Source organism: Oncorhynchus tshawytscha, unplaced genomic scaffold (genome assembly GCF_018296145.1).
Source record: "Oncorhynchus tshawytscha isolate Ot180627B unplaced genomic scaffold, Otsh_v2.0 Un_contig_388_pilon_pilon, whole genome shotgun sequence".
Lineage (NCBI taxonomy): Eukaryota > Metazoa > Chordata > Actinopteri > Salmoniformes > Salmonidae > Oncorhynchus > Oncorhynchus tshawytscha.
This window is the reverse complement of record NW_024609827.1, coordinates 1,060,414-1,086,445: the sequence shown is the minus strand read 5'-3', so window position 1 is coordinate 1,086,445 and position 26,032 is coordinate 1,060,414. Positions and strand designations below refer to the sequence as shown.

The window sequence follows — 26,032 nt, the reverse complement described above, 5'->3', positions numbered from 1 at the left end:
ATAACTATAACTATGTAGATAACTATAACTATGTATATAACTATAACTATAACTATGTAGATAACTATAACTATAACTATGTAGATAACTATAACTATGTAGATAACTATAACTATAACTGTAGATAACTATAACTATAACTATGTAGATAGCTATAACTATGTAGATAACTATAACTATAACTATGTAGATAACTATAACTATAACTGTAGATAACTATAACTATAACTATGTAGATAACTATGTAGATAACTATAACTATAACTGTAGATAACTATACCTATGTAGATAACTATAACTATGTAGATAACTATGTAGATAACTATAACTATGTAGATAACTATAACTATGTAGATAACTATGTAGACCACTATAACTATAACTATGTAGATAACTATAACTGTAGATAACTATAACTATAACTGTAGATAACTATAACTATGTAGATAACTATAACTATAACTATAACTATGTAGATAACTATAACTATAACTATGTAGATAACTATAACTATGTAGATAACTATAACTATAACTATGTAGATAACTATAACTATAACTATAACTATGTAGATAACTATAACTATAACTATGTAGATAACTATAACTATGTAGATAACTATAACTATAACTATGTAGATAACTATAACTATGTAGATAACTATAACTATAACTATGTAGATAACTATAACTATGTAGATAACTATAACTATAACTATAACTATGTAGATAACTATAACTGTAGATAACTATAACCATAACTGTAGATAACTATAACTATGTAGATAACTATAACTATAACTGTAGATAACTATAACTATAACTGTAGATAACTATAACTATAACTGTAGATAACTATAACTGTAGATAACTATAACTATAACTGTAGATAACTATAACTATAACTGTAGATAACTATAACTATGTAGATAACTATAACTATAACTATAACTATGTAGATAACTATAACTGTAGATAACTATAACTATAACTGTAGATAACTATAACTATAACTGTAGATAACTATAACTATGTAGATAACTATAACTATAACTATAACTATGTAGATAACTATAACTGTAGATAACTATAACTATGTAGATAACTATAACTATAACTATGTAGATAACTATAACTGTAGATAACTATAACTATAACTGTAGATAACTATAACTATAACTGTAGATAACTATAACTATAACTATGTAGGCAAAGTGTGTGGGTTGAAACTAATGACACCAAACTTTTATCATCAGGGCAATTAAGAGTAATTAATAAGTAGGCCTAAAGATTGGCCTGCAGTACCTTTTAAATAAGGACCTCTAATATTAACTTTACTTTAGAAACCTTTTGGTAAGATAATAACGTATATCCCTGCTTTGTGACAGATAAAGCACCTGTCTGATATCCTCCTACGTAGCGAGACATGGTTGCTATGTGGTTGGATGCTGAAAAGATGTTGCCAAGTGTTCCGTGTTAAAGCTAATTCAGTCACAGTGTCCTTTGTTTTACACTTACCTTAGTCACACAAAACAACATGTCAGCCATCCTCTCATAACATATCATGTTCCCCACATTCAGCCCTGAAGCATATATAGTTTATCACAGATACAGAGAAATACGGTACCTCTCCAAATCCAAGGTGCTACAGTGTGTTGTGTTGTACCGAGGCCTGGGAGGTGAGTGCTATGCTAGTGTGTTGTGTTGTACCGAGGCCTGGGAGGTGAGTGCTATGCTACAGTGTGTTGTGTTGTACCGAGGCCTGGGAGGTGAGTGCTATGCTAGTGTGTTGTGTTGTACCGAGGCCTGGGAGGTGAGTGCTATGCTACAGTGTGTTGTGTTGTACCGAGGCCTGGGAGGTGAGTGCTATGCTACAGTGTGTTATGTTGTACCGAGGCCTGGGAGGTGAGTGCTATGCTACAGAGTGTTGTGTTGTACCGAGGCCTGGGAGGTGAGTGCTATGCTAGTGTGTTGTGTTGTACCGAGGCCTGGGAGGTGAGTGCTATGCTACAGTGTGTTGTGTTATACCGAGGCCTGGGAGGTGAGGGCTATGCTACAGTGTGTTGTGTTGTACCGAGGCCTGGGAGGTGAGTGCTATGCTAGTGTGTTGTGTTGTACCGAGGCCTGGGAGGTGAGTGCTATGCTACAGTGTGTTGTGTTGTACCGAGGCCTGGGAGGTGAGTGCTATGCTAGTGTGTTGTGTTGTACCGAGACCTGGGAGGTGAGTGCTATGCTAGTGTGTTGTGTTGTACCGAGGCCTGGGAGGTGAGTGCTATGCTACAGTGTGTTGTGTTGTACCGAGGCCTGGGAGGTGAGTGCTATGCTACAGTGTGTTGTGTTGTACCGAGGCCTGGGAGGTGAGTGTTATGCTACAGTGTGTTGTGTTGTACCGAGGCCTGGGAGGTGAGTGCTATGCTAGTGTGTTGTGTTGTACCGAGGCCTGGGAGGTGAGTGCTATGCTACAGTGTGTTGTGTTGTACCGAGGCCTGGGAGGTGAGTGCTATGCTAGTGTGTTGTGTTGTACCGAGGCCTGGGAGGTGAGTGTTATGCTACAGTGTGTTGTGTTGTACCGAGGCCTGGGAGGTGAGTGCTATGCTAGTGTGTTGTGTTGTACCGAGGCCTGGGAGGTGAGTGCTATGCTACAGTGTGTTGTGTTGTACCGAGGCCTGGGAGGTGAGTGCTATGCTAGTGTGTTGTGTTGTACCGAGGCCTGGGAGGTGAGTGCTATGCTAGTGTGTTGTGTTGTACCGAGGCCTGGGAGGTGAGTGCTATGCTACAGTGTGTTGTGTTGTACCGAGGCCTGGGAGGTGAGTGCTATGCTACAGTGTGTTGTGTTGTACCGAGGCCTGGGAGGTGAGTGCTATGCTACAGTGTGTTGTGTTGTACCGAGGCCTGGGAGGTGAGTGCTATGCTACAGTGTGTTGTGTTGTACCGAGGCCTGGGAGGTGAGGGCTATGCTACAGTGTGTTGTGTTGTACCGAGGCCTGGGAGGTGAGTGCTATGCTACAGTGTGTTGTGTTGTACCGAGGCCTGGGAGGTGAGGGCTATGCTACAGTGTGTTGTGTTGTACCGAGGCCTGGGAGGTGAGTGCTATGCTACAGTGTGTTGTGTTGTACCGAGGCCTGGGAGGTGAGTGCTATGCTAGTGTGTTGTGTTGTACCGAGACCTGGGAGGTGAGTGCTATGCTAGTGTGTTGTGTTGTACCGAGGCCTGGGAGGTGAGTGCTATGCTACAGTGTGTTGTGTTGTACCGAGGCCTGGGAGGTGAGTGCTATGCTACAGTGTGTTGTGTTGTACCGAGGCCTGGGAGGTGAGTGTTATGCTACTGGGTGTTGTGTTGTACCGAGGCCTGGGAGGTGAGTGCTATGCTAGTGTGTTGTGTTGTACCGAGGCCTGGGAGGTGAGTGCTATGCTACAGTGTGTTGTGTTGTACCGAGGCCTGGGAGGTGAGTGCTATGCTAGTGTGTTGTGTTGTACCGAGGCCTGGGAGGTGAGTGTTATGCTACAGTGTGTTGTGTTGTACCGAGGCCTGGGAGGTGAGTGCTATGCTAGTGTGTTGTGTTGTACCGAGGCCTGGGAGGTGAGTGCTATGCTACAGTGTGTTGTGTTGTACCGAGGCCTGGGAGGTGAGTGCTATGCTAGTGTGTTGTGTTGTACCGAGGCCTGGGAGGTGAGTGCTATGCTAGTGTGTTGTGTTGTACCGAGGCCTGGGAGGTGAGTGCTATGCTACAGTGTGTTGTGTTGTACCGAGGCCTGGGAGGTGAGTGCTATGCTACAGTATGTTGTGTTGTACCGAGGCCTGGGAGGTGAGTGCTATGCTACAGTGTGTTGTGTTGTACCGAGGCCTGGGAGGTGAGTGCTATGCTACAGTGTGTTGTGTTGTACCGAGGCCTGGGAGGTGAGGGCTATGCTACAGTGTGTTGTGTTGTACCGAGGCCTGGGAGGTGAGTGCTATGCTAGTGTGTTGTGTTGTACCGAGGCCTGGGAGGTGAGTGCTATGCTACAGTGTGTTGTGTTGTACCGAGGCCTGGGAGGTGAGTGCTATGCTAGTGTGTTGTGTTGTACCGAGACCTGGGAGGTGAGTGCTATGCTAGTGTGTTGTGTTGTACCGAGGCCTGGGAGGTGAGTGCTATGCTACAGTGTGTTGTGTTGTACCGAGGCCTGGGAGGTGAGTGTTATGCTTCTGGGTGTTGTGTTGTACCGAGGCCTGGGAGGTGAGTGCTATGCTAGTGTGTTGTGTTGTACCGAGGCCTGGGAGGTGAGTGCTATGCTACAGTGTGTTGTGTTGTACCGAGGCCTGGGAGGTGAGCAGATGCTAGTGTGTTGTGTTGTACCGAGGCCTGGGAGGTGAGTGTTATGCTACAGTGTGTTGTGTTGTACCGAGGCCTGGGAGGTGAGTGCTATGCTAGTGTGTTGTGTTGTACCGAGGCCTGGGAGGTGAGTGCTATGCTACAGTGTGTTGTGTTGTACCGAGGCCTGGGAGGTGAGTGCTATGCTAGTGTGTTGTGTTGTACCGAGGCCTGGGAGGTGAGTGCTATGCTAGTGTGTTGTGTTGTACCGAGGCCTGGGAGGTGAGTGCTATGCTACAGTGTGTTGTGTTGTACCGAGGCCTGGGAGGTGAGTGCTATGCTACAGTATGTTGTGTTGTACCGAGGCCTGGGAGGTGAGTGCTATGCTACAGTGTGTTGTGTTGTACCGAGGCCTGGGAGGTGAGTGCTATGCTACAGTGTGTTGTGTTGTACCGAGGCCTGGGAGGTGAGGGCTATGCTACAGTGTGTTGTGTTGTACCGAGGCCTGGGAGGTGAGTGCTATGCTAGTGTGTTGTGTTGTACCGAGGCCTGGGAGGTGAGTGCTATGCTACAGTGTGTTGTGTTGTACCGAGGCCTGGGAGGTGAGTGCTATGCTAGTGTGTTGTGTTGTACCGAGACCTGGGAGGTGAGTGCTATGCTAGTGTGTTGTGTTGTACCGAGGCCTGGGAGGTGAGTGCTATGCTACAGTGTGTTGTGTTGTACCGAGGCCTGGGAGGTGAGTGCTATGCTACAGTGTGTTGTGTTGTACCGAGGCCTGGGAGGTGAGTGTTATGCTACAGTGTGTTGTGTTGTACCGAGGCCTGGGAGGTGAGTGCTATGCTAGTGTGTTGTGTTGTACCGAGGCCTGGGAGGTGAGTGCTATGCTAGTGTGTTGTGTTGTACCGAGGCCTGGGAGTTGAGTGCTATGCTAGTGTGTTGTGTTGTACCGAGGCCTGGGAGGTGAGTGCTATGCTACAGTGTGTTGTGTTGTACCGAGGCCTGGGAGGTGAGTGCTATGCTAGTGTGTTGTGTTGTACCGAGGCCTGGGAGGTGAGTGCTATGCTAGTGTGTTGTGTTGTACCGAGACCCTGGAGGTGAGTGCTATGCTAGTGTGTTGTGTTGTACCGAGGCCTGGGAGGTGAGTGCTATGCTACAGTGTGTTGTGTTGTACCGAGGCCTGGGAGGTGAGTGCTATGCTACAGTGTGTTGTGTTGTACCGAGGCCTGGGAGGTGAGTGCTATGCTACAGTGTGTTGTGTTGTACCGAGGCCTGGGAGGTGAGTGCTATGCTACAGTGTGTTGTGTTGTACCGAGGCCTGGGAGGTGAGTGCTATGCTAGTGTGTTGTGTTGTACCGAGGCCTGGGAGGTGAGTGCTTTGCTAGTGTGTTGTGTTGTACCGAGGCCTGGGAGGTGAGTGCTATGCTAGTGTGTTGTGTTGTACCGAGGCCTGGGAGGTGAGTGCTATGCTAGTGTGTTGTGTTGTACCGAGGCCTGGGAGGTGAGTGCTATGCTACAGTGTGTTGTGTTGTACCGAGGCCTGGGAGGTGAGTGCTATGCTAGTGTGTTGTGTTGTACTGAGGCCTGGGAGGTGAGTGCTATGCTACAGTGTGTTGTGTTGTACCGAGGCCTGGGAGGTGAGTGCTATGCTACAGTGTGTTGTGTTGTACTGAGGCCTGGGAGGTGAGTGCTATGCTACAGTGTGTTGTGAAGCATGAACAGCACAGCAAAACGTTTGTCCCAGGGATGTCTGGTTGGTGAATAATTGATCTCTCTGTAGGGGGCGACACAGCGAGCGCAGGTATCAGAACCAGACATCATTAATGCATGGCTGACAACTAGTGTATGTAACCAAGAAAATGAACACGTCCTGTAAGTTGTATGGATGTCCTCTTGTTGACCTGTTGTTGTTGATGTCGAGGAATATTTCCATTGTTCGTGACCAGTGGTTCCCAAACTTGTTATAGTTCCGTACCCCTTCAAACATTCAACCTCCCGCTGTACCCCCTCTAGCACCAGGGTCAGCGCACTCTCAAATGTTGTTTTTTGCCGCCACACACACACACACACACACACAAACACTATACTATACATTTATTAAACATAAGAATGAGTGTGAGTTTTTGTCACAACCTGGCTTGTGGGAAGTGACAAAGAGCTCTTATAGGACGAGGTCACAAATAATAGTATAATAATAATCAATAATTTTGCTCTTTATTTAGCCATCTTACATATAAAACCGTCTTTGTTCATCAAAAATTGTGAATAACTCACCACAGGTTAATGAGAAGGGTGTGCTTGAAATTCACATAACTCTGCAATGTTCAAATCAAATCAAGTTTATTTATATAGCCCTTCGTACATCAGCTGATATCTCAAAGTACTGTACAGAAACCCAGCCTAAAACCCCAAACAGCAAGCAATGCAGGTGTAGAAGCACAGTGGCTTGGGAAAACTCCCTAGAAAGGCCGGAACCTAGGAAGAAACCTAGAGAGGAACCAGGCTATGTTGCGTTGTATTGGAGAAAGTCTCAGCCTTAAATCACTTTCCACACACAGTCTGTGCCTGTATTTAGTTTTCATGCTAGTGAGGGCCGAGAATCCACTCTCACGTAGGTACCTGGTTGCAAAAGGCATCAGTGTCTTAACAGCGCGATTTGTCAAGGCAGGACACTCTGAACGCAGCCCTATCCAGAAATCTGGCAGTGGCTTCTGATTACATTTTCACAGAACCACTTGTTGCAATTTCGATGAGGCTCTCTTGTTCAGATATCGGTAAGTGGACTGGAGGCAGGGCATGAAAGGGATAACGAATCCAGTTGTTTGTGTCATCCATTTTGGGAAACTAATTGCGTACCCAGCTCACTCAGGTGCTTCGCTATATCACCTTTGACATGGTCTGTAAGCTTGAGTTCATTTGCACACAAAAAATCATACAATGATGGAAAGACCTGTGTGTTGTCCTTGTTAATTCAGACAGAAAAAGTGCTCCAACTTCTTAATCATAGCCCCAATTTGGTCCCGCACATTGAATATAGTTGTATAGAGTCCCTGTAATCCTAGATTCAGATTAGAGGTTGACCGATTAATCGAAATGGCCGATTAATTAGGGCCGATTTCAAGTTTTCATAACAATTGGAAATCGGTATTTTTGGACACCGATTTTGCCGATTTAAATTATATATTTTTTTTTTACACCTTTATTTAATCTTTATTTAACGAGGCAAGTCAGATAAGAACACATTCTTATTTTCAATGACGGCCTAGGAACGCTGGGTTTACTGCCTCGTTCAGAGGCAGAACGACAGATTTTCACCGTGTCAGCTCGGGAGATCAAATCTTGCAACCTTACAGTAAACTAGTCCAATGCTCTAACCACCTGCCTCTCATTGCACTCCACGAGGAGACTGCCTGTTATGCGAATGCAGTAAGCCAAGGTAAGTTGCTAGCTAGCATTAAACTTATCTTTTAAAAAACAATCAACCAATCAATCATAATCACTAGTTAACTACACACAGTTTATCTAGTGTGTCCTGCATTGCATATAATTGATGCAGTGTGTATCGTTGCTCCAATATGTACCTAACCATGAACATCAATGCCTTTCTTAAAATCAATACACAGAAGTATATATTTTTAAACATGCGTATTTAGCTAAAAGAAATTCAGGTTAGCAGGCAATATTAACCAGATGAAATTGTGTCACTTCTTTTGCGTTCATTGCAAGCAGAGTCAGTGTATATGCAACAGTTTGGTATTTCACTGAAAGAATAAATGTCTTGTTTTCGAGATGATAGTTTCCGGATTCTACCACATTAATGACCTAAGGCTCGTATTTCTGTGTGTTATTATGTTATAACTAAGTCTGTGATTTGATAGAGCAGTCTGACTGAGCGATGGTAGGCAGCAGCAGGCTCGTAAGCATTCATTCAAACAGCACTATCGTGCGTTTTGCCAGCAGCTCTTCGTTGTGCATCAAGCATTGAGCTGTTTATGACTTCAAGCCTATCAACTCCCGAGATTAGGCTGGTGTAACCGATGTGAAATGGCTAGCTAGTTAGCGGGGTGCGCGCTAATAGCGTTTCAAAAGTCACTCGCTCTGAGACTTGGAGTGGTTGTTCCCCTGGCTCTGCATGGGTAACGCTGTTTCGAGGGTGGCTGTTGTCATTGTGTTCCTGGTTCAAGCCCAGGGAGGAGCGAGGAGAGGGACGGAAGCCATACTGTTACACTTTCAATACTAAAGTGCTATAAGAACATCCAATAGTCAAAGGTTAATGAAATACAAATGGTATAGAGAGAAATATTCCTATAATTCCTATAATAACTACAACCTAAAACGTCTTACCTGGGAATATTGAAGAATCATGTTAAAAGGAACCACCAGCTTTCATATGTTCTCATGTTCTGAGCAAGGCACTTAAACATTAGCTTTCTTACATGGCACATATTGCACTTTTACTTTCTTCTCCAACACTTAGTCCAACACTCTAACCGCTATGCAACCTGCCGGCTTGTATACGAAGCAGTAATTCACTGTGATTGGATGAGTAACAGTTCATGTGATTGGATGAGTAACGGTTCATGTGATTGGATGAGTAACAGTTAATGTGATTGGATGAGTAACGGTGAATGTGATTGGATGAGTAACGGTGTGTCACGCCCTGGTCTTAGTATTTTGTGTTTTCTTTATTTATTTGGTCAGGCCAGGGTGTGACATGGGTTTATTTTGTGGTGTGTTTATGTATGGGGGTTTTAGTAGGTTTTGGGATTGTGGCTTAGTGGGGTGCTCTAGCAAAGTCTATGGTTGCCTGAGGCGGTTTTCAATCAGAGGCAGGTGATTCTCGTTGTCTCTGATTGGGAACCATATTTAGGCAGCCATATTCTTTGAGTGTTTCGTGGGTGATTGTTCCTGTCTCTATGTTAGTTTGCACCAGTTTAGGCTGTTTCGGTTTTCACGTTTATTGTTTTTGTATTGTTCGTTTCATCATTCATTAAAGATGTATCGAATTAACCACGCTGCATTTTGGTCCGACTCTCTTTCAACGGAGGAAAACCGTAACATGGTGAATGTGATTGGATGAGTAACGGTTAATGTGATTGGATGTTAATTATTTGACTAGGCTACCTGTATTTGACATTGTGTTGTTATTTTGCTGAACACGATATGGTTTCATTGTATTTTTGGAGTGAAACAAGGCTACTCGGGTGAGAAAAAAACTTCACCCAAATGTATAGCCCCCTTTGAAAATGTGATATTTTTTTTTTTTACTAAATTGTATTTAAAAAACATTTAAATGTGAATTTTTATTTGGCGTACCCCCGATGGCATTGTGCGTACCCCTGTTAAGAGTGGACAGGAGAAGAGGAGGGATCTCATCCTTTCCTAGTGTCGTGGCCGCCTGTTTCACCATGGCCCCTCATCATAACTTAGACAGGAAGTGATGTGTGACACCGGACCAGGGTTCCTTCCTGTCACCTCTCAGGACATTGTGATGGATGGGGAACAGAGGCTGTTGACATGAGGAGATGCCAGCCTGTCTTACAGACCAATAGTGTATTGTTCTGTTTGTCTCACTCAGCAGTATAAGATGCTGAAGTGGAAGTTGGGAAGTATGTTTCATTAGATAAAGCATAATGCCAAAGATGTGGGATACTTGGCGGAGGCTGGAAGCAGAGACGGAGGATCACATTTTTCATTGGGAGGCAAGGGAGAAATACTGTTGTGATGGTAAAAGGTGATGAGCGAGGGACACACGTTATGTTCTTCTGTCCTCATGGGGACCTAAAATGGTACAGGAATGAAGGGGGGAATCCTGGAGTAAAGGAGGGGTAGAAGAAGATAAAATTGTGGACTTTTTGTATTTATATTTGTAATGTATTTATTTAACCAGGCAAGTCAGTTAAGAATAAATTCTTATTTTACAATGACGGCCTACCCCAGCCAAACCCTACCCCTAACCCTACCCCAGCCAAACCCTACCCCTAACCCGGACGACACTGGGCCAATTGTGCGACGCCCTATGGGACTCCCGATCACGCCCTGTTGTGATACAGCCCAGGATCGATCCAGGGTGTCTATAGTGACGCCTCTAGCACCGAGACGCAGTGCTTTAGACCGCTGCGCTACTCGGGAGCTGGAGGAGTGATGAGATGGGGGGGGATGTGAAGGGACATGAGCCAGAGGTGCAGTGATGGAATGCTCATTTTATCTCTGGAGTGCAATTGTGGGAGAAAGCTGTGTTCTGCATTCAGTCCCCTGACACCCAGGAGCGCCAGACGTGACACACACGCATAGCTCACTGGGTTTATTTACAGCTCTGGTTCTCCTAGCATCACGTGTTTGCACACACTGGCAGCGTACGGCTCACATTGTGTGACATGGGGAAATGTCATAAGGAACATGGGTTCCCTCCCTCAGGGAACAGTGGTCTAGAGAACATGTGGCCCAGCCGTGTGTACGGGTAAGTAAAGTGTGTAGACCTATGGTGGATTGATCAGTGTATGATGACGTCTCTCTCTCTCTCCTCTCTGACCCCAGCAGCAGTGTAACCCAGGGGACCTGCGTGTCCTGAGGAAGGGGATGACCCTGTACCATTCTGAGTCTCAGCTGTCATCCCTGCCACAACGCCAGGACGCACTGCACAACGTGAGTACACACACACACATACACACACACACGTTATGTTCTTCTATCCTTGTGGGGACATACAATTAATTTCCATTCAAAATCCTATATTCCCTAACCCTTAACCCTTACCATAACCTTAACCTGAAACCCTAACCCAAACTCCTAACCCTAATTATAATCCTAAACCTAAACCTAACCCCTAAGCTTAAAATAGCCTTAGTCCTCATGGGGATGTGGGAAATGTCCCCATGAGGGATAATTTGCCTTGTTTTACTATCCTTGTAGGGATTTGGGTGGGATTGTAGGTCCCTACAAGGATAGAAGAACCCCCCCCACACACACACACACACACACCTCTCTTTACTTACTAAATACACATCTATACCCTCTTTTCTTACCACCATCCTCTGCCTTTCTTTCTCCCACTCTCTCTCTAACACATCTCAACCACCCTGTTTAAACCACTGACTCACCAGGCCTTTAGGCTTCCGTCTCCCCAGAGCCTGTTTCAACTGAATCCTGTAGTATAAAATTAATTAGCCACTCTGATCCCTGACCTCTAACCTCTCTCCGCTACCAGAGGAGACCGACCGGCTGGTAAATGAGAGAAACCACCCTGATGACCTCACTCCACAGAATCAATACTGCATTTAATCAGGATCTAGTGTACGACCCAGTACACAGGCCTTATATACAGCCCCAGTACTGCCTTTAACCAGGGCCTACAGTAGCATACTGACAGGCCTAAGACACCCAGTACACTGGGTCTGTCCTTCAGTCTCACAAAATGCCCATGACCTTTGACCCATGAGTCTCTCCCAGGCGGGACAGGAGCAGGGAGGACGGCCAAAAGAGGGGGGGAGCAGGTATCTACTAACCGCCTCATGCTCTCATCTCTGACTCACTCTCCGTCTCTCTGTGTGGAACAGTGTGTTAATGAACCATCATATTTCCATGAAGAAGAGATTACCATAGAACAAGATGTTATTTTCTACCTCCTATTGACAGGGCCTGCCTGGTTAGAGCTGAACGAATACAATATCCTCAGTAAACTTCTTCCACCGGTGTATATTTAACCTATTAGAAAGTGTTTCATTTCCCACATCTTGTTTTGTTCCTGTTGTCGTGACGTCTCCATGGAGAGCATCTCATTATGGTCTGTACTGTGATTGATTGGCTGGCTTCGAATGTGGCCTGAGTTCACCCAAGCGTAAGAGAGAGAGATGAGAGAGTTAGTGAGGGGGTGGAGAGGTAGGAGGCAGAAAGAGAGGGACGGAGAGATAAATGAGCAAGAGAGAAAGAAAGAAAGAAAGACAGAGACGGAAAGTGAGAGAGAGAAGGGGCTGTGGACAGGACAGTGAGCGGAGCGTCATGTGATTCTGAAGTTTCTGTCCTGTTCTTTCTGTTCCAACCAACAACCATTCTCTCGGTGCAGACTGTTAGTTAATAGGATGGCTTCTTCTCCCATCATCATCATGGTTTTATATTTAGCTGGCCCCCCTCTCCTCTCCTCTCCTCCTCTCCTCTCCTCTCCTCTCCTCTCCTCTCCTCTCCTCTCCTCTCCTCTCCTCTCCTCTCCTCTCCTCTCCTCTCCCTCTCCTCTCCTCTCCTCTCCTCTCCTCTCTCTCCCTCCTCTCCTCTCCTCTCCTCTCTTCTCCCTCCTCTCCTCTCCTCTCTTCTCCTCTCCTCTCCTCTCCTCTCCTCCTCTCCCTTTGTTCAAACTGCCCCACTTCCACTTTTAGGTCATGTTGTGTGTGTGTGACTGTGTATCTCTCTTTGTGTGTGTGTGTGTGTGTGTGTGTGTGTGTGTGTGTGTGTGTGTGTGTGTGTGTGTGTGTGTGTGTGTATCTCTGTGTGTGTGTGTGCGCGTGTGTGTGCGTGTATCTCTGTGTGTGTGTGCGTGCGTGCGTGCGTGTGTGCGTGCGTAAGCACAACAAATGAGTGAGACAAAGCTCCATTCATTTGATTCACACAGACACTAGATAGTCCGCTCCTATTCTCCACTAAGACTCTTAACACTAGAGACCATGGTTTCTGACTGTATGTGTCCCTCCCCATACTGGAAGGCCTAAGTAAGGCTGATTATGCAGGGAACTGAGCACAGAACTCAACATCCATATGAACAGTAAACCACCGTTGGCTATGATTTTTATCTGCACTGTCCAAAACCTTTACTTACGCAGCAAGGAATAAAACCCACGAGCAGTTCTGCTAACACATCTACATCTCACACTGTGGGTTCTGCTAACACATCTACATCTCACACTGTGGGTTCTGCTAACACATCTCACACTGTGGGTTCTGCTAACACATCTACATCTCACACTGTGGGTTCTGCTAACACATCTACATCTCACACTGTGGGTTCTGCCAACACATCTACATCTCACACTGTGGGTTCTGCTAACACATCTCACACTGTGGGTTCTGCTAACACATCTACATCTCACACTGTGGGTTCTGCTAACACATCTCACACTGTGGGTTCTGCTAACACATCTACATCTCACACTGTGGGTTCTGCTAACACATCTACATCTCACACTGTGGGTTCTGCTAACACATCTACATCTCACACTGTGGGTTCTGCTAACACATCTACATCTCACACTGTGGGTTCTGCCAACACATCTACATCTCACACTGTGGGTTCTGCTAACACATCTCACACTGTGGGTTCTGCTAACACATCTACATCTCACACTGTGGGTTCTGCTAACACATCTACATCTCACACTGTGGGTTCTGCTAACATATCTCACACTGTGGGTTCTGCTAACACATCTACATCTCACACTGTGGGTTCTGCTAACACATCTACATCTCACACTGTGGGTTCTGCTAACACATCTACATCTCACACTGTGGGTTCTGCTAACACATCTCACACTGTGGGTTCTGCTAACACATCTCACACTGTGGGTTCTGCTAACACATCTACATCTCACACTGTGGGTTCTGCTAACACATCTACATCTCACACTGTGGGTTCTGCTAACACATCTCACACTGTGGGTTCTGCTAACACATCTCACACTGTGGGTTCTGCTAACACATCTCACACTGTGGGTTCTGCTAACACATCTACATCTCACACTGTGGGTTCTGCTAACACATCTACATCTCACACTGTGGGTTCTGCTAACACATCTACATCTCACACTGTGGGTTCTGCTAACACATCTACATCTCACACTGTGGGTTCTGCCAACACATCTACATCTCACACTGTGGGTTCTGCTAACACATCTCACACTGTGGGTTCTGCTAACACATCTACATCTCACACTGTGGGTTCTGCCAACACATCTCACACTGTGGGTTCTGCTAACACATCTACATCTCACACTGTGGGTTCTGCTAACACATCTACATCTCACACTGTGGGTTCTGCTAACACATCTACATCTCACACTGTGGGTTCTGCTAACACATCTACATCTCACACTGTGGGTTCTGCCAACACATCTACATCTCACACTGTGGGTTCTGCTAACACATCTCACACTGTGGGTTCTGCTAACACATCTACATCTCACACTGTGGGTTCTGCTAACACATCTACATCTCACACTGTGGGTTCTGCTAACATATCTCACACTGTGGGTTCTGCTAACACATCTACATCTCACACTGTGGGTTCTGCTAACACATCTACATCTCACACTGTGGGTTCTGCTAACACATCTACATCTCACACTGTGGGTTCTGCTAACACATCTCACACTGTGGGTTCTGCTAACACATCTCACACTGTGGGTTCTGCTAACACATCTACATCTCACACTGTGGGTTCTGCTAACACATCTACATCTCACACTGTGGGTTCTGCTAACACATCTCACACTGTGGGTTCTGCTATCTCACACTGTGGGTTCTGCTAACACACACTGTGGGTTCTGCTAACACATCTACATCTCACACTGTGGGTTCTGCTAACACATCTACATCTCACACTGTGGGTTCTGCTAACACATCTACATCTCACACTGTGGGTTCTGCTAACACATCTACATCTCACACTGTGGGTTCTGCCAACACATCTACATCTCACACTGTGGGTTCTGCAACACATCTCACACTGTGGGTTCTGCTAACACATCTACATCTCACACTGTGGGTTCTGCCAACACATCTCACACTGTGGGTTCTGCTAACACATCTACATCTCACACTGTGGGTTCTGCTAACACATCTCACACTGTGGGTTCTGCTAACACATCTACATCTCACACTGTGGGTTCTGCTAACACATCTCACACTGTGGGTTCTGCTAACACATCTCACACTGTGGGTTCTGCTAACACATCTCACACTGTGGGTTCTGCTAACACATCTACATCTCACACTGTGGGTTCTGCTAACACATCTACATCTCACACTGTGGGTTCTGCCAACACATCTACATCTCACACTGTGGGTTCTGCTAACACATCTACATCTCACACTGTGGGTTCTGCTAACACATCTACATCTCACACTGTGGGTTCTGCCAACACATCTCACACTGTGGGTTCTGCTAACACATCTACATCTCACACTGTGGGTTCTGCTAACACATCTCACACTGTGGGTTCTGCTAACACATCTACATCTCACACTGTGGGTTCTGCTAACACATCTACATCTCACACTGTGGGTTCTGCTAACACATCTACATCTCACACTGTGGGTTCTGCTAACACATCTACATCTCACACTGTGGGTTCTGCCAACACATCTACATCTCACACTGTGGGTTCTGCTAACACATCTACATCTCACACTGTGGGTTCTGCCAACACATCTCACACTGTGGGTTCTGCTAACACATCTACATCTCACACTGTGGGTTCTGCCAACACATCTCACACTGTGGGTTCTGCTAACACATCTACATCTCACACTGTGGGTTCTGCTAACACATCTACATCTCACACTGTGGGTTCTGCCAACACATCTACATCTCACACTGTGGGTTCTGCTAACACATCTACATCTCACACTGTGGGTTCTGCTAACACATCTCACACTGTGGGTTCTGCTAACACATCTCATACTGTGGGTTCTGCTAACACATCTCATACTGTGGGTTCTGCTAACACATCTACATCTCACACTGTGGGTTCTGCTAACACATCTACATCTCACACTGTGGGTTCTGCTAACACATCTACATCTCACACTGTGGGTTCTGCTAACACATCTACATCTCACACTGTGGGTTCTGCCAACACATCTACATCTCACACTGTGGGTTCTGCTAACACATCTCACACTGTGGGTTCTGCTAACACATCTACATCTCACACTGTGGGTTCTGCCAACACATCTCACACTGTGGGTTCTGCTAACACATCTACATCTCACACTGTGGGTTCTGCTAACACATCTCACACTGTGGGTTCTGCTAACACATCTACATCTCACACTGTGGGTTCTGCTAACACATCTCACACTCTCACACATCTCACACTGTGGGTTCTGCTAACACATCTCACACTGTGGGTTCTGCTAACACATCTACATCTCACACTGTGGGTTCTGCTAACACATCTACATCTCACACTGTGGGTTCTGCCAACACATCTACATCTCACACTGTGGGTTCTGCTAACACATCTACATCTCACACTGTGGGTTCTGCTAACACATCTACATCTCACACTGTGGGTTCTGCCAACACATCTCACACTGTGGGTTCTGCTAACACATCTACATCTCACACTGTGGGTTCTGCTAACACATCTCACACTGTGGGTTCTGCTAACACATCTACATCTCACACTGTGGGTTCTGCTAACACATCTACATCTCACACTGTGGGTTCTGCTAACACATCTACATCTCACACTGTGGGTTCTGCTAACACATCTACATCTCACACTGTGGGTTCTGCCAACACATCTACATCTCACACTGTGGGTTCTGCTAACACATCTACATCTCACACTGTGGGTTCTGCCAACACATCTACATCTCACACTGTGGGTTCTGCTAACACATCTCACACTGTGGGTTCTGCTAACACATCTACATCTCACACTGTGGGTTCTGCCAACACATCTCACACTGTGGGTTCTGCTAACACATCTACATCTCACACTGTGGGTTCTGCTAACACATCTACATCTCACACTGTGGGTTCTGCCAACACATCTACATCTCACACTGTGGGTTCTGCTAACACATCTACATCTCACACTGTGGGTTCTGCTAACACATCTACATCTCACACTGTGGGTTCTGCTAACACATCTACATCTCACACTGTGGGTTCTGCTAACACATCTCACACTGTGGGTTCTGCTAACACATCTACATCTCACACTGTGGGTTCTGCTAACACATCTACATCTCACACTGTGGGTTCTGCTAACACATCTCACACTGTGGGTTCTGCTAACACATCTACATCTCACACTGTGGGTTCTGCTAACACATCTACATCTCACACTGTGGGTTCTGCTAACACATCTCACACTGTGGGTTCTGCCAACACATCTCACACTGTGGGTTCTGCAACACATCTCACACTGTGGGTTCTGCTAACACATCTCAGACTGTGGGTTCTGCTAACACATCTACATCTCACACTGTGGGTTCTGCCAACACATCTCACACTGTGGGTTCTGCTAACACATCTCACACTGTGGGTTCTGCCAACACATCTCACACTGTGGGTTCTGCTAACACATCTACATCTCACACTGTGGGTTCTGCTAACACATCTACATCTCACACTGTGGGTTCTGCCAACACATCTACATCTCACACTGTGGGTTCTGCTAACACATCTACATCTCACACTGTGGGTTCTGCTAACACATCTACATCTCACACTGTGGGTTCTGCTAACACATCTACATCTCACACTGTGGGTTCTGCTAACACATCTCACACTGTGGGTTCTGCTAACACATCTACATCTCACACTGTGGGTTCTGCTAACACATCTACATCTCACACTGTGGGTTCTGCTAACACATCTACATCTCACACTGTGGGTTCTGCTAACACATCTACATCTCACACTGTGGGTTCTGCTAACACATCTACATCTCACACTGTGGGTTCTGCTAACACATCTACATCTCACACTGTGGGTTCTGCTAACACATCTCACACTGTGGGTTCTGCCAACACATCTCACACTGTGGGTTCTGCTAACACATCTCATACTGTGGGTTCTGCTAACACATCTACATCTCACACTGTGGGTTCTGCTAACACATCTACATCTCACACTGTGGGTTCTGCTAACACATCTACATCTCACACTGTGGGTTCTGCTAACACATCTACATCTCACACTGTGGGTTCTGCTAACACATCTACATCTCACACTGTGGGTTCTGCTAACACATCTACATCTCACACTGTGGGTTCTGCTAACACATCTACATCTCACACTGTGGGTTCTGCTAACACATCTCACACTGTGGGTTCTGCTAACACATCTCACACTGTGGGTTCTGCCAACACATCTCACACTGTGGGTTCTGCTAACACATCTACATCTCACACTGTGGGTTCTGCTAACACATCTACATCTCACACTGTGGGTTCTGCTAACACATCTACATCTCACACTGTGGGTTCTGCTAACACATCTACATCTCACACTGTGGGTTCTGCTAACACATCTACATCTCACACTGTGGGTTCTGCTAACACATCTCACACTGTGGGTTCTGCTAACACATCTCACACTGTGGGTTCTGCCAACACATCTCACACTGTGGGTTCTGCTAACACATCTACATCTCACACTGTGGGTTCTGCAAACACATCTACATCTCACACTGTGGGTTCTGCTAACACATCTACATCTCACACTGTGGGTTCTGCCAACACATCTACATCTCACACTGTGGGTTCTGCCAACACATCTCACACTGTGGGTTCTGCTAACACATCTACATCTCACACTGTGGGTTCTGCTAACACATCTACATCTCACACTGTGGGTTCTGCTAACACATCTACATCTCACACTGTGGGTTCTGCTAACACATCTACATCTCACACTGTGGGTTCTGCAAACACATCTACATCTCACACTGTGGGTTCTGCAAACACATCTACATCTCACACTGTGGGTTCTGCAAACACATCTACATCTCACACTGTGGGTTCTGCTAACACATCTACATCTCACACTGTGGGTTCTGCCAACACATCTACATCTCACACTGTGGGTTCTGCTAACACATCTACATCTCACACTGTGGGTTCTGCTAACACATCTACATCTCACACTGTGGGTTCTGCTAACACATCTACATCTCACACTGTGGGTTCTGCTAACCTCATAAGGTTATAAAATAGTTTGGATTAGAGCAAGATTATATAATCTGGCCTCGTGAGACTAACTAGAATATCTCAGTCTTTCTCTCCTCTCAGGACACGGTTGGTGGTCTCCCCACCAGACTAACTAGTCTTTCTCCTCTCTCAGGGCACGGTTGGTGGTCTCCCCACCAGACTAACTAGTCTTTCTCCCCTCTCAGGGCACAGTTGGTGGTCTCCCCACCAGACTAACTAGTCTTTCTCTCCTCTCAGGGCACGGTTGGTGGTCTCCCCACCAGACTAACTAGTCTTTCTCCTCTCTCAGGGCATGGTTGGTGGTCTCCCCACCAGACTAACTAGTCTTTCTCCCCTCTCAGGGCACGGTTGGTCGTTTCCCCACCAGCGAGTCAACCCCGGTAACAGGCTACCTGTCCTGTGTTCAGAAACCAGAGGCTGTGGTCCACGCCATGAAGGTACGACAACTTCACATTATCTCTCATAGCACATCAACAACAACAGCTCTCCTCATGATAATTCTACAACAGCCATACACAACAGGCAGACCCCAGATCCGGACCCAGAACGAGGTCAATACGGACGTTGGGTCCCAAAATTCGTTTTTTTATTTTTATAATGGAATTCAGTCGGGATTCGACTCATAGTGTCATATGAACACACATAAAACATGAAAAACGTGTAGAATTGCAGGTTATTAGCTTTAAAACTGCATTTTCTTTTCCACCAACAAGACGGCTGTGAACAGTCTGAACAGTTTGGGGTCACATGGGTTGTGAGGTGGGGGTTTGTTTCTACACCGATAAATTACAATATCCATCCGGACCTTTGTCACCTAGGACATTTGTGTAACCGGGCCTTCTCAAAAAATGAGTATCCCTGCTCTACAATCTCAATGTCACAGGTAAAACACCAACGTCAGAGCAGGCTGGAACAACACAGTGACAACACAGGTATCTTTTGCTTATCAGTACGGCAACGGCTTCCATGGAACGACACAATATTTACATCTTTACAGTTATTCAGAAAATAAGCGAAAAAGGAATAAAACAACAATATGTCCATAACTGCCAACTGCTGCTTTAAACAGTGACTCACATTTATTCACTAACTTGGTTTCATGATCACATATGCCTGATTGTACCAGGTGTTGGAGGTGCACGAGAACCTGGATAAGAAGCAGGTCCCAGAGGACTACGAGGAGGATCTGAGTGAGAAGGAAAAAGCCATCGTTAGAGAGATGTGTAACGTAAGTAGTTGTATAACCCTGAATGCTGATTATACCACAGTTATGACAAAACATGTGTTTTTACTGCTCTAATTACGTTGGTAACCAGTTTATAATAGCAGGGACTTGTGGGGGACTTGGCCTCAGGGACTTGTGGTATATTGCCAATATACCACGGCTAAGGGCTGTGTACAGGCACTCCGCGTTGCGTCGTGCCTAAGAACAGCCCTTAGCCGTGGTATATTTTCCATATACCACACCCCCTCTGGCCTTATTGCTTAAGTACTGTACCAGTCAAAAGTTTGGACACACCTACTCATTCAAGGGTTTTTCTTACATTTTTTTATATTTTCTACACTGTAGAATAATAGTGAAGACATATCAAAACTATAGCACATATGGAATCGTGTGTAGATGCTCTTTAATTAAGTTGCACACCTAGCAAGAGACAACTTGGCTTGCAGTGTTTCTGTAATGTCCAATGTAGGCCTACAGTATGTGATGGCAAAGTTTTCAAAAACAAATTTCCTTTCCGAATGACACCAGTCATCATGATATCATTCTGCCTACTTTGCAGTCAACATTTAATGGGGAAGTTTTTTATTTTAGAAAGTCTTAAGAAACACAACACGATGACTGAATTGCACATTGCAAAGATTCAACCAAGATTTTTGACCTTTTGCAATGCCTGGTTTGCATACCCATGTGTTGCCTTAGTTAGCATTTACTGGTAGATATAAATTGAAACGCCTTTCCTACCCTAACGGCTACAGGTGTCATTATTCGGCAAGCTGCATCATGCGACATCCAGCTGAGAGCTGCATGCTCTTGCTGCCTGATATTCCTCTGAAACTAGACTTCGGAATTTGCCGTATTATGGATGAAAGTTTTTTTGTTTTTTTTAAGCATTAATTCCGCATGGTTACAGGGTTAATTCTGGATGGTTACAGGGTTAATTCTGGATGGTTACAGGGTTAATTCTGGATGGTTACAGGGTTAATTCTGGATGGTTACAGGGTTAATTCTGGATGGTTACAGGGTTAATTCTGGATGGTTACAGGGTTAATTCTGTGTGGTAACAGGGTTAATTCCACTTGGTAACAGGGTTAATTCCACTTGGTAACAGGGTTAATTCCACTTGGTAACAGGGTTAATTCCACATGGTTACAGGCTTAATTCCACGTGGTTACAGGCTTAATTCCACGTGGTTACAGGCTTAATTCCACGTGGTTACAGGCTTAATTCCACGTGGTTACAGGCTTAATTCCACGTGGTTACAGGCTTAATTCCACGTGGTTACAGGCTTAATTCCACGTGGTTACAGGGTTAATTCCACTTGGTTACAGGGTTAATTCCACTTGGTTACAGGGTTAATTATGTGGTTACAGGGTTAATTCCACTTGGTAACAGGGTTAATTCCACTTGGTTACAGGGTTAATTCCACTTGGTTACAGGGTTAATTCCACTTGGTAACAGGGTTAATTCCACTTGGTAACAGGGTTAATTCCACTTGGTAACAGGGTTAATTCCACTTGGTAACAGGGTTAATTCCACTTGGTAACAGGGTTAATTCCACTTGGTTACAGGGTTAATTCCACTTGGTAACAGGGTTAATTCCACTTGGTAACACGGTTAAAACAGTAACAACTCAAAGGGTTAAGTTTAGGTTTTCATTCCGAGGGGTTAATGTAAGGGCTATGGGTTGGGGATAATATTTAACAAAATAATTCAAAACAATGTGCTAAGCAGTGCGCGGTGCTGTGCCATGGTTTTTTTGGGGGGGAGGAGAGGGAGGTGAATGCTGAGGAAGGCATATATATCCACGTCCTCAGGGCCTATTCAAGAGTTTCTAGGGACCAGACTGATGTGGCAGGATTGGAATCTGGGGAGCTTCACAACACCAGCTCTGTGTTATCTATGGGGCCCTGTGTCCTGTATTATCTATGGGGCCCTGTGTCCTGTATTATCTATGGGGCCCTGTGTCCTGTATTATCTATGGGGCCCTGGGTCCTGTATTATCTATGGGGCCCTGGGTCCTGTATTATCTATGGGGCCCTGTGTCCTGTATTATCTATGGGGCCCTGTGTCCTGTATTATCTATGGGGCCCTGGGTCCTGTATTATCTATGGGGCCCTGGGTCCTGTATTATCTATGGGGCCCGGGGTCCTGTATTATCTATGGGGCCCTATGTCCTGTATTATCTATGGGGCCCTGGGTCCTGTATTATCTATGGGCCCCTGTGTCCTGTATTATCTATGAGGCCCTGTGTCCTGTATTATCTATGGGGCCCTATGTCCTGTATTATCTATGGGGCCCTGTGTCCTGTATTATCTATGGGCCCCTGTGTCCTGTCATCTCACACACAGAGAGATTCCTTCAGGGATTCAGTTAGTGAAAGACCAAGTGAGGACAGAGATTCCACCGGGGATTCAGTTAGTGAAAGACCAAGTGAGGACAGAGAGATTCCACCGGGGATTCAGTTAGTGAAAGACCAAGTGAGGACAGAGAGATTCCACCGGGGATTCAGTTAGTGAAAGACCAAGTGAGGACAGAGAGATTCCACCGGGGATTCAGTTAGTGAAAGACCAAGTGAGGACAGAGAGATTCCACCGGGGGTTCAGTTAGTGAAAGACCAAGTGAGGACAGAGATGCTTTTCCTGCACATAGTGTTTTGGGGGCATCAACATCAAAATGATTGAATTTCAGCTTCTGTGTATTAAAAAAGGGGTTGCATAACATAACTTATTTGTTTGTTTTCTTTTTATGTGTGTGTGCGTACGTGTGCGTGCGTACGTGTGTGTGTACGTGTGGGTGAGCAGGTGGTGTGGAGAAAGCTGGGCGACGTGGCAGGATCTAAGCCGTCTATCAGACAGCATCTCTCTGGTAACCAGTTCAAAGGCCCCATGTAGTCCATAGCAACCAGAAAGGGAGAAAGAGAGAGAGAGACCTTCCTACATGCTCTCCATTCCTACTACCTACACTACCCATAACACCATTCTCCCGCTGACTACAGGTCCCATCACCCACCATTCTCCTGGGATATGTGACTGGATATTATAGGACCCAGGAAAGCCACAGAATGGACCTCTCCATCTCTCCCTCGCCACTAGTCAACTCCCCATACACACACATTTCGTTTGAACTTCCAGTGTTGTTGATAACTGGCAGCTAGTTTCACTGATTTGCCACATTCCTTTGTATTACAGATTTTAGGTTTATAGTTAGACAGGCTTACACTTTACACAGTGTTGATGACTATTTACAGACCAAACTCTCATGTTGTTTTGTTTAATGCTACAGAAAGAAACTCAGATGAGAGCTATAGGATCTCTAGGGTGTTAAAGTGACGATGTGATAATGTCAGATATGGTTACATTTTGGGTTACAAGTGTCTCGTATGGACAAATCTAGGATCAGCTTCATCCACCTTCAATCCTGATCTTGAGCCTTTAGAGGTGATGTACAGAACTGACTATGGAGCAGTGTCCAGGAGCAATGTCACCCCACTCCTTCATAGTACTTCCCAATAAAAAAAAAAACAGCTAGCTCCTTTGTTAGTTGTGCTTTGCCTTTATCTGGTTGATTAGCATAATTAGCATTAGCTAATGCTAGCCTTAGCGTAATTAGCCTTAGCTAATGCTAGCTTTAGCAGAATTAGCATTAGCTAATGCTTGCCTTAGCAGAATTAGCATTAGCATCCAAAGTGTTAATACGTGATACCCATTGTGATATGATACATAGCACCCTATGCTCACAAGAGAAGTCTATTATTAATACAGTACTATTATAGAGATCACTTTTAAAACTAGTGTAAAATATGTAAACAAAAAAAACATAGCACTGCATTGTTGTTGTTATCGTTTATTTTGAGCTGTTTGTTTTTTATTATTATTCTAGCGTGGCCAATGTGTTATAAACAGACTGTTTTGTGGGTTTTATGTTTTACAAAAGCACACAACTGAACAGGGTTCTTTCTAAGGTAACCACTCATCTTTTTACTGTAGTTCGTTGAAACAAATTATTACTTCATCTCCTCTGTAAACGTATCAAGGCCATTTTAAATCTAAACCGTCTCAGCCAAGAGTCAATGTTTTTTTTTTTTTTACTAAAATGTACAAGGTTGTGTCTGCTCTAAGACAATCATGTTTCTCAGGTTGGGAAATAACGAGAGCTTTCCCCCGACCCTGTGGCTCCTCTGTGGATATCGTGGGGATTCTTTGTTGACGTTTGGCCAGGCTGCCTGTGTGTACTGTAGTTCTCTGTAACAGACTGATGACACCTGGTTACTACAGGGTTAGAGACTGCTGAACACATTTTATTGCATTCATTTTATATGAAATAATAAGTTTCATAAATCTCCATGACAGAATGTTTCAGAAATGTTCTCTGAAACTTGAAGGATTTTATGCTACTGTCATAAAGGGCAGATCAGACTAATTTGGCTATTTTTGGTCATCAGTAACTATTGCATTAATCAAACCACTGTACAACACAGTATTTTAATTAAAAGCTCAGAAAGTTGTCAAATAAATGGAATGCTTTTCATTTCAATTAGCATAATATGACTGTGTTTTTAGTCATGGTGGATACAGCAGATGAGTTTCAGCAGTGGACTGTGCATGTTTTGTAGAAAATGATTTCTGTTGGAATGTGAGAAAGAGCAAGTCTTCCCTTAGATGCTGTTGGATACAGCTACGTTTTAGCGAGTTAAAATGATGTCAGATGAAATAATAAGTACTGTTATGACCTATCAGGAGATTTTGATTGGTATCCAGGTCTTTTGATTGGGCAATTGGTACTGATTGACAGCTCAAGCTCTCCTGGCTCTAGTATTAGTTTTTCCAAATTAGAACATTGAGGCTTCTGACCGTACATTCGTACGATTCGTCCTCCTCGGGTTCTCTCTAATAGGGTCTACGACAACAACAACAAAGAAAGGGAAAGTATGGGTTTTCAAAAAGTGTCCTTTTTTTTCTAGGAACAACTGATTTGAAGCTATGATGATATAATGTTATAATGATATAATGCTTTTCAGTCTGGCATTTTGATTTGAGATGTGCCACATTTTTCTCTGCATGGGATTTTGAGTTGGAACCTGTGTTTTGAACTTTGTTGTATTTTTCTAATTCTGTATATATGTGCTAAACTAGAAGTCATGATGATCCTAGAACCTAGTCTGCATCTCAAAATAGCAATATTTTCCCTAGTGCACTACTTTTGACCACTGCCTTGTGCTGACTCTGGTCATATGCAGTGTGCTGTATAGGGAATAGGTTGTAATTTCAGACACAGACCCTACAGTGTTTAATGCAAACTATTCCTATAGCAACTAGCATGAATGTAAACGTCTTTTCTTCCCAAGGTGATAGTTAAAATTAAAATAAAAAAGTAATTGAACTAGGTCACTTTTAGATGATTTTGAGAAAAAAATAAACAATTACTCTCTTTGTAATTCTGTGTCTTCTCTGAATTCATGTGTGAGGAAATGCTGACTTGAGCTGAACTGATAAACACATACAGTACGATACGAACCCCCCCATACTGAAGTGACAGGAATTCAGAACTTGAGCAAACCTGCACTCTGCTGGTTTATATAGTGAATGATCAATG

General features: G+C 44.8%; 1 protein-coding gene across 2 annotated transcripts in view; it reads left to right on the top strand.

Moving 5' to 3' along the window:
- LOC112249885 (coiled-coil domain-containing protein 85C-B) overlaps positions 1-25,874 on the top strand; it is a 116,924-nt gene extending 91,050 nt beyond the window's left edge. Inside the window, exons 3-6 of one of the 2 annotated variants that reach the window (XM_024419597.2) lie at positions 10,825-10,929; positions 19,557-19,652; positions 20,342-20,443; positions 23,242-25,874. In XM_024419597.2, the coding sequence (XP_024275365.2) occupies positions 10,825-10,929; positions 19,557-19,652; positions 20,342-20,443; positions 23,242-23,331 (393 nt within the window). In that variant the 3' untranslated portion in view covers positions 23,332-25,874. Of the gene's footprint in view, positions 1-10,821; positions 10,930-19,556; positions 19,653-20,341; positions 20,444-23,241 lie in introns of both variants that reach the window. The other variant, XM_042319180.1, reaches the window with a different exon arrangement.
- The last annotated feature ends 158 nt before the right edge of the window (positions 25,875-26,032 follow it).